The sequence below is a fragment of the Heptranchias perlo genome, chromosome 1, assembly GCF_035084215.1.
Source record: "Heptranchias perlo isolate sHepPer1 chromosome 1, sHepPer1.hap1, whole genome shotgun sequence".
Lineage (NCBI taxonomy): Eukaryota > Metazoa > Chordata > Chondrichthyes > Hexanchiformes > Hexanchidae > Heptranchias > Heptranchias perlo.
Window position 1 is genome coordinate 150,002,599 of NC_090325.1, and position 14,017 is coordinate 150,016,615.

Consider the following 14,017-nt stretch of genomic DNA (forward strand, 5'->3'; position numbering starts at 1 on the left):
CTCCCCGCTCCCCGCTCCGTGCTCCCCGCTCCTTGCTCCCCACTCCATGCTCCCCGCTCCCCACTCCGTGCTCCCCACTCCGTGCTCCCCGCTCCCCACTCCGTGCTCCCCGCTCCCCGCACCCCCGTTCCTCTTTATCCTCGGTCCCCGCTCCCCACTCCTTGCTCCCCGCTCCTCCTTATCCTCGGTCCCCGTTCCCCACTCCCCGTCGCTCCTCTTTATCCCCACTCCCTGTTCCCCACTCCCTGTTCCTCGCCCCTCCTCTTGATCCCCTCTCCCCACTGCCCGTTCCCCGCTGCCCACTCCTCGCTCCCCATCGCTCCTCTTTATCCCCACTCCCCGTCGCTCCTCTTTATCCCCGTTCTCCGCTCCCTGCACCCCACTCCCTATTCCCCGCCGCTCCTCTTTATCCCCGTTCCCTGCTCCCCACTCCCCGCTCCCCGTCGCTCCTCTTTATTCCTGCTCCCTGTTTCCTGTTCCCTGTTCCCCGTCGCTCCTCTTTATCCCCACTCCCTGTTCCCCGCTCCCCACTCCCCGCTCCCCGCTCCCCACTCCCCATTCCCCGCCGCTCCTCTTTATCCCCGTTCCCCGCTCCCCGCTCCCCACTCCTGGTTCCCCGCTCCCCGTCGTTCCTCTTTATCCCTGCTCCCCGTGGCCCACTCCCCGCTCTCTGCTCCTGCCCCCCGCCGGTCCTCTTTTTCCCCGCTCTCCACTCTCTTCTCCCGCCGCCTGCTGTCCGCTCCCTGTCCTCTGCTCTCGCCCCCCGCCACTCCTCTATCCCCGCTCCCTGCTCTCTGCTTTAGCCCCAGCAGCTCCTTTTTATCCCTGCCATGGGCGCTCTGCTCTCGCCTCCGCTTTCGCACTGGTCTGGGTCCTCTAGCCCCCGCTGCTCCTCTTTATCTCCGCTCTCTGCTCTCGCCGCTGCTCTTGCGCTGGTCTGGGCCCTCTCGCCCCCCCCACCACTCCCCCCACCCCGTACCTCGTTATCTCCGATCTCCGTCTCCACTCTAGCCCCCGCTGCTCCTCTTTATCTCTGCTCTCTGCTCTCGCGCTAGTCTGGGGCCTCTCACCCCCACTGCTCCTCTTTATCCCCACTCTCTGCTCTCTGCTCTTGCGATCGCTCTTGCGCTGGTCTAAAGAGAGATGGGACCTTGATTTGACTTTGCATCCAAAAGGCGGCACCTCTAGAAGTGCATTACTCTCTCAGTACTGCACTCAGCCGAGATTATATGCTTAAGTTCATGAGTGGAGCTTGAACCCACAACCTTGTAAATCAGAGGTGAGATTGGTATCACTGATCCAAGGCTGACGTGATCCATAGATTTTATCTAGCACCATTAATGTAGTGCATTTATGCTGCAGTTAATACAAGCAAATTTCTATAATAGGGCAAAGTGGAGCTCTGCAAATGTATGTTTGAGCTGAAGCACAGAGCTCTGTTCACTAGCCCTCATCTGTTCATGAATCTTTGAAAATCAGCAAAGCGCTGACTCTCCTGTGAGCTCCTTTCTATCATTAAAAACTTAGCGGGCATGAAATTTCTCCATACATTAATTGTGGCAAAAAGGTTGATGCGGGTACAAAGTGACATTTGCCATTTGTACTCACAACAGCTTTTGTTGTTAACTTACCAACCAGAAGAATTTCAGCCATCTGCAAGGCACAAGTCAGGAGTGTGATGGAATACTCTCCACCTGCCCGGGTGGGTACAGCTCCAACACCACTCAAAAAGTTCGACACCATCCAGGACAAAGCAATCCACTTGATCAGCACCCCATCCACCACCTTAAACATCCACATCCTCCACCACCGGCGCACAGTGACTGCAGTGTGTACTATATAGAGGATGCACTGCCACAATTCACCAAAGCTTCTTCGGCAGCACCTCCCAAATCTGTGACCCCTACTGCCTAGAAAGACCAGGGCAGCAGGTGGATGGGAACATCATGATCTCCAAGTCACACACCATCCTTATTTGGAAATACATCACTTCATCGTTGCTGGGTGAAAATCCTGGAACTCCCTACCTAACAGCATTGTGGGAGTACCTTCACCACATGGACTGCAGCGGTTCAAGATTCTTAAGGGCATCAAGGGATGGGCAATAAATGCTGGCCTTGCCCCAGATTGCACCTCCTTTCACCCGGCACGCCAGCCTGGTGGATCCCAGACTGGGGCTGAGAAACCTCCCAGCCCAGAAATCCTCAGTCCGTAGCCATGCTCCCTCTGACATGGATGACCTTGTTTCGGGTGGGCTGAGGTTCCACCCCAAGGCCCCGCGGATACTGTCTGTAAAGGCCAGTGTATCCAGGCCCTGGCGTATTTCCCGAGGCTTCTGCCACTCTCACGCGTAACATACAGAGGGAGTGTGCCAGAAAGCCTGCAGAACTCAGGGCCAGTAAGTTTAGCTTTGTGATCTTTCATCCACTCAGTTTAACAATCCACCTGTGACATGCTCTGGCTTTTGGGGGTTAGCGACAATGCCTATGCTATTTAGATGAGAAATAAGCGGTGATACATGAAGTTTTTATGAAATCGAGCTGCTAACAGGTCTCAGTTTACTCACACGTTTTCTCTAGTCATGTCTTTAACCATTTTCTTGTTAACTTCTAAACCTCCAACCATGAAATGTTCTTATAATAGGATAGATTATCTTTTATGAATGCTATTAGCAGGGCAGTGTTCTGTGAAGAACTTTATACAGTTTCTCTGTTCTGATCCACATGTAAAAAAATTCCACAGTCTGTGGATAGGAAGGAATGCAAGACTGAACATAATGAAAATACTAAGGAGCTCAAGGGCTTTCAACGGCTCTGATCTATGTAGGCGATGCTTTAGAGACCCTATCTTCGCCTGGTTTATTTGAATTTGTCCTTTGATACCAACTATCTGATCTTTCTATTGTGTTGGCTCAACAAAAGTTTAATTGATTTTTTTTCTCATTTAAAAAAAAACTGAGTTCAAAGTAAACAATTTGTCAAAGTGAGACAAGATTTTAAAATGTTAATGGTTTTCACATCAAATGGTCTCATATTGTTTTTATTGCAGTCACCTTTATTTCTTCTTTTTAAAAGCACAAAACTAGTGAGTCTGATTTCTCGAAGCAAACCGTAGTAATCTGTTGCTAGTGGGTACTGTGCATATATATTTAGCAATGACTCAATTCATTAAAAAATCACAGCAGAAAGTCTTTTATTACCTAACAACAGCATTAGTGAAAAAGTCAATGTGTAACCTCTGACAATATATTTATTATTTGATTCACGTAATATGTAGCATTAATTTGCACTAGTATCCAGCAAGTATTGTATTTGATCTAAATGATTCGTATAGGGCAATTCTTGCCAGTTGTCTACTAATGATTAACAGTATCTGTAACGACCAATTATACTTACATTTATAGCACTATTTGACTGTGGGTTCCCTATACAGCCTATTGGAAAATGCATCCATTACTCCTGTCAGATCGTTGAATGCTGATGTTAATCACAGCTAGATGCTCAATGCTGGTAGTAACAGTGCATGTGTGAAAATGCTGTTCTGTTGAGATATACAACTAAAGCATCCATCTCGTAAAATGCAATCCACTGGTCACAATTAAAGGAATATTTCAGATTGCAAAAGAAAGTATCTTTGTGAGGAAATAGTAATCAGAATAATGTTTCTCATTTCATCCAATGGTATAAATGTTTTCTTTTACCAGTCAACTGCCATAAACCTTAGTGAGAATGCCATTTTTCTCGTTATCCAGCATGTTGATAATGATGGGCCATTGTCTTTGAGAACCTGGCAATTTCACTGGTTCTAATCTAATGACAGAACACATCTCTGTTATTGGATAGATTATCAAAGACATTTTCTGTTTAACAAAAGCTATTGAATCATTTTATCAAAATTGCTAGTAGTGTACAGGGTACAAGAAATATACAAAAATGTAATTTAAACAAGAATTGTACAAACAATTGTACTACAATTCATTTATATGCATAATTTTGAACATTTATATATTCTGATGGTAATTTACATACGTATTGAATCTATGTTTATGACCACTAAATCCTGATGCAGCATTTATGATTTACTAAGTCATTTTTGTTTCATAGTCTGTATTAAACAGAGATGATATTGTGTTTGAAAATAAAATATCTCTTCACATTTTAAGATTATAAATCTTGATGAAATAGTTTTGGGCTTAATCCAGTCCGTAAAAGTGGATTTACTAAATAATAATTAATGTCTCCAACTTAATAAAATCCATCTCTGGATTTACTAATGAATTAAATTAGATCTGCATACTTATTGACCACATTTACATTTGCCTTTGCTGTTGATAAATTGCTTCTTAGGAACACAGGAACAGGAGTAGGCCATTTAGCCCCTTGAGCCTGTTCCGCCATTCAGTGAGATCATGGCTGATCTGTAACCTAACTCCATATACCTTAGCCTCTTATCCCTTAATACTTATGGTTAACAAAAATCTATCAATCTCAGATTTAAAATTAACAATTGAGCTAGCATCAACTGCCATTTGCGGACGAGAGTTCCAAACTTCTACCACCCTTTGCGTGTCGAAGTGTTTCTGAATTTCATTCCTGAAGTCCTGGCTCTAATTTTTAGTGTATGTCCCCGAGTCTTAGACTGCCAACCAGCGGAAATAGTTTCTCTCTATCTACCCTATCAGTTCCCCTTAATACTTTGAAAACTTCAATCAAATCACCCCATAATCTTGTAAATTTCAAGTAATACAACCCTAGTTTGTTTAATTTCTCCTCGTAATTTAACCCTTGGAGTCCAGGTATCATTCTAGTAATCTGCATTGCGCTCCCTCCAATGCCAGTATATCTTTGCTAAGGTGTGGTGCCTAGAACTGAACACAGAGCTTTGTGTAGCTCTGGCATAACCTCTACCCCCTTGTATTCTAGTCCTCTAGATATAAAGGCCAGCATTCCGTTAGCCTTTTTGATTATTTTCTGTACCTTTCCATGACATTTTAATGATCTATGTACATGGACCCCTAAGTCTCTTTGGACCTCCACTGTTTTGAGCTTTTCACCATTTGGCAAGTACTCTGATCTATCCTTTTTAGACCCAAAGTGGATGAACTCACACTTGCCTACATTTGCCACAGTTTTGTCCATTCACTTAATCTATTAATATCTCTCTATAATTTTATGCTTCCAACTACACTGCTTACAATGCTGCCTATCTTTGTGTCATCAGCAAACTTGGATATGTGGCTCTCTATCCCATCATCTAAGTCATTAATAAATACAATGAATAGTTGAGGCCCCAACACAGATCCCTGTGGAACACCACTACATAAGAACGTAAGAAATAGGAGTAGAAGTAGGCCAGACGACCCCTTGAGCCTGCTCCGCCATTCAATAAGATCATGGCTGATCTTCGAACATAACTCCATTTTCCCGCTCAGTCCCCATATCCCTTGATTCCCTTAGAGTCCAAAAATCTATGGATCTCATTCTTGAATATACTCAATGACTGAGCATCCACAGACCTCTGGGGTAGAGAATTCCAAAGTTTCACAACCCTCTGAGTGAATAAATTCCTCTTCATCTCAGTCCTAAATATCCGACCCCTTATCCTGCGACTATGTCCCCTAGTTCTAGACTCTCCAGCCAGGGGAAACAGCCTCTCAGCATCTACCCTGTCAAGCTCTCTCAGAATAAGAACATAAGAACATAAGAAATTGGAGCAGGAGTAGGCCAATCGGCCCCTCGAGCTTGCTCCGCCATTCAATAAGATCATGGCTGATCTGATCCCAACCACAAATCTAAAGAACACAAGAAGTCGGAGCAGGACCCGGCCACATAGCCCCTGGGCCCTCTCCGCCACCCACAGGGCATTGACCGATCCGAACTCAGCTTCATGTCCAATTTCCTGCCCGCTCCCCATAACCCCTAATTCCCTTTACTTCTAGGAAACTGTCTATTTCTGTTTTAAATTTATCTAATGATGTAGCTTCCACAGCTTCCTGGGGCAGCAAATTCCACAGACCGACCACCCTCTGAGTGAAGAAGTTTCTCCTCATCTCAGTTTTGAAAGAGCAGCCCCTTATTCTAAGATTATGCCCCCTAGTTCTAGTTTCACCCATCTTTGGGAACATCCTTACTGCATCCACCCGATCAAGACCCTTCACAATCTTATATGTTTCTATAAGATCGCCTCTCATTCTTCTGAACTCCAATGAGTAGAGTCCCAATCTACTCAACCTCTCCTCATATGTCCGCCCCCTCATCCCCGGGATTAACCGAGTGAACCTTCTTTGTACTGCCTCGAGAGCAAGTATGTCTTTTCTTAAGTATGAAGACCAAAACTGTATGCAGTATTCCAGGTGCGGTCTCACCAATACCTTATATAACTGCAGCAATCTTTTATGTTTCTATGAGATCAGCTCTCATTCTTCTAAACTCCAGAGAGTACAGGCCCATTCTATTCAATCTCTACTCATAGGACAACCCTCTCATCCCAGGATCAATCCAGTGAATCTTCATTGCACCACCTCTAAGGCAAGTATATCCTTCCTTAGGTAAGGAGACCAAAACTGTGCACAGTACTTCAGGTGTGGACTCATCAAAACCCTGTACAATTGCAGCAAGACTTCCTTATTCTTGTACTCCAATCCCCTTGCTATAAAGGCCAACATATCATTTGCCTTCCTAATTACTCGCTGTACCTGCTTGTTAACTTTCTGTATTTTGTGTACAAGGACACCCAAATCCCTCTGAACACCAAAATTTAATAGTTTCTCAACATTTAAAAAATATTCTGTTTTTCTATTCTCCCTACCAAAGTGAATAACCTCACATTCCCCCACATTATACTCCAACTGCCCCCTTCTTGCCCACTCATTTAACCTGTCTGTATCCCTTTGCAGACTCTTTGCATCCTCTTCACAGCATACTTTCCCACCTAGCTTTGTATCATCAGCAAACTTGGATACATGAAACTCAGTCCCTTCATCTAAGCCATTAATACAGATTGTAAATAGCTGAGGCCCACTAGTCCTTGCGGCACCCCACTAGTTACAGCCTGCTAACCTGAAAATGACCCGTTTACTCCTTCTCTCTGTTTTCTGTCCGTTAACCAATCCTCTATCCATACTAAAATATCACCCCCAACCCCATATATCTCCCCCAACCCCATGAGCTCTTATCTTGTGTAACAACCTTTTGTGTGGCACATTATCGAATGCCTTTTGGAAATCCAAATACACTACATCCACTGGTTCCCCTTTATCTACCCTGCTAGTTACATCCTCAAAAAAACTCCAGTAGATTTGTCAAATACGTTTTCCCTTTCATAAAACCATGCTGGCTCTGCCTAATCATATTATGATTTTCTAAGTGCCCCATTACCAAGTCCTTAATAATAGATTCCAGCATTTTCCCGACTACTGATGTCAGGCTAATAGGCCTGTAGTTCCCTGTTTTCTCTCTCCCTCCTTTCTCGAATAGCGGGGTTACATTTGCTACCTTCCAATCTACTGGGACTGCTCTAGAATCTAGGGAATTTTGGAAGATCATAACCAATGCATGCACTATCTCTGCAGCCACCTCTTTTAGAACCCTTGGATGTAGGCCATCAGGTCCAGGGGATTTGTTGGCTTTTAGTCCCATTAATTTCAACAGCACTTTTTCTTTGCTAATATTAACGACATTAAGTTACTCAGACTCATTAGACCCTTGGTTCCCCACTATTTCTGGTATGTTTTTTGAGTCTACTACTGTGAAGACAGATACAAAATATTTGTTTAACGGCTCTGCCATATCCTTATTCCCCATTATAATTTCTCCTGTCTCTAAGGGACCCACATTTACTTTTGCTACTCTCTTCCTTTTTACATACTTGTAGAACCTCTTACAATCTGTTTTTATATTTCTTGCTGGTTTACTCTCATTCTATTTTCTCCCTCTTTATCAATTTTTTGGTCTTCTTTTGTTGAGTTCTAAAACTCTCCCAATTCTTAGCCTTACTATTCTTTTTGCCAGCATTATAAGCCTCTTCTTTTAACCTAATACTATCCTTAACAACTTTAGTTAGCCACGGATGGATCACTTTTCCCGTGGAGTTTTTAGTCCTCAGTGGAATGTATATTCGTTGAGAATTATGAAATATTTCTTTAAATGTTTGCCATTACTTATCTACCATCATAACTTTTAATCTAATTTCCCAATCAACCTTAGCCAACTTGCCCTCATTCCTATGTAATTGGCTTTGTTTAAGTTTAAGATTCTAGTTTTGGACTTAAAAACATTACTCTCGAACTCAATATGAAATTCCATCACATTATGATCACTTATCCACAGAGGATCCTTCACTATGAGATTACTAATTAACCCTGTCTCATTACACAAGACAAGTTCTAAAATAACCTGTTCCCGGGTTGGTTCCACGACATGTTGTTCTGCCTTGAATGCATTCCATGAACTCGCCCTCCGAACTACTTTTGCCAATTTGATTTGCCCAGTCTATATGAAGATTAACGTCCCCCATGGTTACTGCATTACCTTTGTTACAAACTCCTCTTATTTCTTGATTAATACTGTGTCCAACAGTATAATTACTGTTTGGCGGCCTATAAACTACTCCCACCAGCGTTTTCTTCCCCTTGTTATTTCTTATTTCCACCCATAATGATTCTATTTCCTGATTTCCAAGCCAAGATCCTTTCTCACTACTGCCTTTATGACATGCTTTACTATGGCCTTTTCCATTTTGACTGTCTTTTTGAAAAGTCAAGTACCCTGGAATATTTAGTTGTCAACCTTGGACACCTTGCAACGACGTCTTAGTAATGGCTACTAGATCAAACCCATTTATCTTTATTTGTGCCATTAATTTGTCTACCTTGTTACAAATGCTTCTTGCATTGAGATAATGCGCCTTTAATTTTAACTTTTTACTATTTTTCCCTGATTTGACCTTATTCACTGATGTACTACTATCGTTAAACTCTCTGTCCCTTCCTGTTACACTGCTTATCTTTTCCTTAATCGCTACACTGCTCTATTATCTTGACATTTCTCTTTAGATTAATAAATTTACCCTTACCTGAACCCTCCCTCCTACTTTTTAGTTTAAAGTCCTTTCTACCGCCCTAGACATTCGATTCGCTAGGACACTGGTCCCAGCCTGGTTTAAGTGGAGCCCATCCCAACGGAACAACTCTCTCTTTTCCCAGTATTGGTGCCAGTGCCCTATGAATTGAAACCCCTGTCTCCCACACCATTCTTTGAGGCCTGCATTTAACTCTCTGATCTGTTTGACCCCTGTGCCAATTTGCACATGGCTCAGATAATCATCCAGAAATTATTACCTTTGAGGTTCTGCCAGTCACACCTGCCAATTTGAATACCTAGCCATTATCCCTATTCTCTGTCTCTTGCTGCTCAGCCAATTCCTAACCAGGTCAATAATTTGCCCTCAGTTCCATGAGCTTCAACATTAGCTAACAGACTCTTATAAGAGACTTTATCAAATGTCTTCTGGAAGTCCATATAAACAACATCCATAGACATTCCCTTGTCCACTATTTTAGTCATCCCTTCAAAAAGTTCAATCAGGTTTGTCAGGCATACCCAACCTTTTACAAATCCATGCTGGCTCTCTCTGTTCAGCTGAATATTTTCAAGGTGTTCAGTCACTCTATCCTTAATTATAGACTCTAGTAATTTCTCGACAACAGATGTTAGGCTAACTGTCTGTAATTCCTTGGTTTCCCTCCCTCACCCTTCTAACAATTATATTAATTAATCAGCAACTATGAATATGATTTTGTAAATAATCTCATTCATCAATAAAGTTGATACAATTCATTAACAAACCACTAGTAGACATCGGATTATCAATCTGTATTTATTAAATCTAAAAAATAGTTATGCCAGAAATAAGTATCACACTCAACTCAGCTGTTACGCTTCTATTTTTCCCAAAGATTTAAATAACCAGGTGACCCTGTCTAGGCTTGTTCAGAAAGAGTGACTGTTTGGATGACTAGAGAGTTGCTGGTGCGTAAAAAAATCAAACTCAAGCATCAAGTGCGTTCAGGAGCAGTGAGGGAAGAAAATCAGAGGAAAAAGAATAAACAGCATTCATTATTCAATGTTTTTTGCAAGGAGAAATAATTTTATAAAGATGTATAAGTGTAAAAAATATGAACAGTTTTAACTACAATTTAGCATGTTTATATTTTAGGGAGTTTATATATTAAAACAGCAGTATTTGTTTAGCAAATAACAACTAAATATTAATAAACATAAAATATAAATTTCAATGAAATCATTATATTTTTGTTTTAACTTGTAAGGGATTCCAAAAATGTACCTTGGGATATTTATAACTGGGGTATAAATGCACTCCAGCCTACTGGGGTCTATCGGAGAGTTTTAGTGATAGGATTGTGAGTCGAACAGATTACTTTTAAGAAGAAAGAAAATAACAGTTGATAATGTTAATATAATAAAATCTGATGGTGATAGAAGGGGTGTAAAAGGAGACTTGTAAACTGACTGCGTCAATGAAAAATTACATGTCCAACAAAATGACTGCAGTAAAAAGAACATAGGTCTTATATGTAATAGAAGTAATTTAAAAACTTGGATGTGATATCTAGAGCCAAGGCAAAATGATTGTCTGTAAGAAAGTAACACAGATAGCATTACAGGGAGCTGGCAGAGCTGAATAGCAAATGTATGTTTCTTATGTTGAAGCTCCCTTAAATGATATTTGTCTGACTTTCTCAATGTCTTTTTCCCTGCTTCCAGAAATTACACTGACTACTTCATAGTCAATATTGCAGTAGAGTTGCATTTCTGCAATTTAAAAAAAAATGTGTTTCTTCCTTCTACAGTAATTTTGCATTCTGTGGGAATATGTGACTTACTCAGCTTGTAGCTTTTATGTGACGATAAGTAATAAGTCACTGTATTTTTGCTTTGCCAGGTGATTAAACAGGATAGGCTTGGAAAGGATCTCTCTCAGTGCTCATTATTTGATCTGCTGAAATATGATGACTACAATAGCGACAAGCATCTGACACAGGAGGAGTTCTACAGAGCATTTCGTAAGTTTAAAATTTTTTGGCTATCTTAGATGATCAGAATAAGTGTAAGTGAATGCTTATTACTTAACTAGATGCATTGTTTAGCCTACAGTGCAACACCCATGAGATATGGTTGTCACAGCAATATTTTCATTTCACATTAAAACGTGAAGCATGAGCTTTTTCCTTTATCCACATATCATGCCAATCAACAAACATTTCCCCAGTAAGCACTCTGTCAGCACTGAGCAGGAGGACTCAACTTACCAATTAACAGTATTCAAGCAGTCACAGCAGTGACAACAACGGGTCTTTGTTTGTTTTGTTGCTTTGGGATACTATCACAAGACTGATTCAGCGATCCCAGCTAATTCATACACTGGCAGAATGATGAGCTGGCCTTGCTGTGAGGCCAGTTATGAATATTATTTCTAAACACTCTCAAGCAGTTTGAGCCTTGCACAGGGAGTGAGATGAAGAGGGTCACAAAGTATTACAAGCTTGCTGAAAGGGCTGTAGTACAAAATTACAGGGATGCGGCTACTTAACGGTAAGTGGCTCATATTGAGATGAAAAATGTTGAAGGCTTTTTAAAGGCTCATAAACAATTTTGAAGGCACTCTAAAGAGAAGAAGTGATGGACGAGAATGAAAGAACAGAAAATCCAAAATGGAAGTACGAGACTGAGTATGTAGGCAAGTGGTGGAGCTGTGCTGCCTTCAATCCTGACCCCTGTGTGATGATTGGCAAAGTGATGTGAAGCTGCAGGAGGTAGGTACAAAGAGAGTTGCCCTATTTGGAACTTGAGGATACTCTCCCTAGAGGATACCAGTACAGCATGTCTAGCAGGAGGTGGCAGCCAGGCTGAAAGCTGTGTACAGTACCTGCACTATCCAGTAACAGGTGCAGGTGAAGGCAGCACACATCAAGGAACCTGATAAGGTAAGACAACCCAACAGTACCATGTGCCAGGTAGATTGCAAAAGATTTTATGCCACAAGTGTTGCCTATCAACCTATTCCAATTTACTGCTTACCAATGCTAGGCGTCACACAACCTTGTAGCCTTGTCATTGTACCTCATGCATGCCCATACTTCAGTAAGACACGTAGTCAATGAAACGTAAACGTGAGTTCCTAAGAGGCAGAGACAGGAGCAATTATAATGGAGAATAAGGAAATGTTTTGTATTTGTCTTCACAGTAGAAGTCACAAAAAAACACACCGGAAATAACGGGGAACCAAGGGTCTAATGAGAGTGAGGAACTTAAAGTAATTAATATTAGTAAAGGAAAAGTACTGGAGAAATTAATGGGACTAAAAGCTGACAAATCCCCTGGACTTGATGGACTACACCCTAGGGTTCTTTAAAAGGTGGCTGCAGAGACAGTGGATGCATTGATGTTGATCTTCCAGAATTCCCTAGATTCTAGAACGGTCCCTGTGGATTGGAAGGTAGCGAATGTAACCCCACTACTGAAGAAAGGAGGGAGAGAGAATACAGGGAACTATAGGCCAGTTAGCCTGACATCGGTAGTAGGGAAAATGCTAGAATCTATTATTAAGGACATAGTAACAGGGCACTTAGGAAATCATAATATGATGAGACAGAGTCAACACCATTTTATGAAAGGGAAATTGTGTTTGACAAATCTATGAGAGTTTATTGAGGATGTAACTAGCAGGGTAGATAAGGGGGAACGAGTGGATGTAGTATATTTGGATTTTCAAAAGGCATTCGATAAGATGCCACACAGGAGGTTGTTACACAAGATTAGGGTCCATGGGATTGGGGGTAATATATTAGCATAGATTGAGGATTGGTTAATGGATAGAAAACAGAGAGTAGGAATAAACGGGTCATTTTCAGGTTAGCAGGTTGTAACTAGTGGGATGCCGCAAGGATCAGTGCTTGGGCTTCAGCTGTTTACAATATATATCAATGACTTAGATGAGGGGACTGAGTGTAATGTATCCAAGTTTGCTGATGATGCAAAGCTAGGTGGGAAAATAAGCTGTGAGGAGGACACAAAGAGTCTGCAAAGGGATATAGACAGGTTAAGTGAGTGGGCGAATGGTATATAATTTGGGGAAATGTGAAATTATCCACTTTAGTAGGAAGAATAGAAAAGCAGAATATTTTTTAAAAGTTGAAAGACTAAGAAATGTTGGTATTCAGAGGGATTTGTGTGTCCTTGTACATGAACCACAGAAAGTTAACATGAGGGTACAGCAAGCAATTAGGTAGGCAAATGGTATGATAGTCTTTATTGCAAGGGGGTTGGAGTATAAGAGTGAGGATGTCCTGCTGCAATTATATAGGGCTCTGGTGAGATCACACCTGGAATACTGTGTACAGTTTTGGCCTCCTTACCGAAGGAAGGATATACTTCCCTTAGAGGCGGTGCAATGAAGGTTCACTAGATTGATTCCTGGGATGAGAGCTTTGTCCTATGAGGAGAGATTGAGTAGGATGGGCCTATATCCAATGGAGTATAGAAGAATGAGAGGTGATCTCATTGAAACAGATAAAATTCTGAGTGAGCTTGACAGGGTAGATGCTGAGAGGCTGTTTCCCCTGGCTGGAGAGTCTAGAACTAGTGGTCACTGTCTCAAGTTAAGGGGTCGGCCATTTAGGACCGAGATGAAGAAAAAATTCTTCACTTAGAGGGTTGTGAATCTTTTGGAATTCTCTACTTCAGAGGGCTGTGGATGCTCAGTCATTGAGTATATTCAAGACTGAGATCAATAGATTTTTGGACACTGAGGGAATCAAGGGACATGGGGATAGGGCAGGAAAGTGGAGTTGAGGTAGAAGATCAGCCATGATCTTATTGAATGGTGGAGCAGGCTCGAGGGGCCGTATGGCCTACTCCTGCTCTTATTACTTATGTTCTTATGTTTTTATGAAACATAAAGCTGAAAGTCTTGTCTCACTCACATCTTCCATGGATTT

The 14,017-nt window shown here is 41.9% G+C and overlaps 1 protein-coding gene across 1 annotated transcript in view; it reads left to right on the plus strand.

Annotated features, from left to right (window-relative positions):
- Positions 1–14,017, plus strand: part of fstl5 (follistatin-like 5) — a 724,566-nt gene that overhangs the window by 378,787 nt on the left and 331,762 nt on the right. The window contains exon 6 of the mRNA XM_067992568.1: positions 10,963–11,083. Coding sequence (XP_067848669.1) covers positions 10,963–11,083 — 121 coding nt within the window. The remainder of the gene's footprint in view (positions 1–10,962; positions 11,084–14,017) is intronic.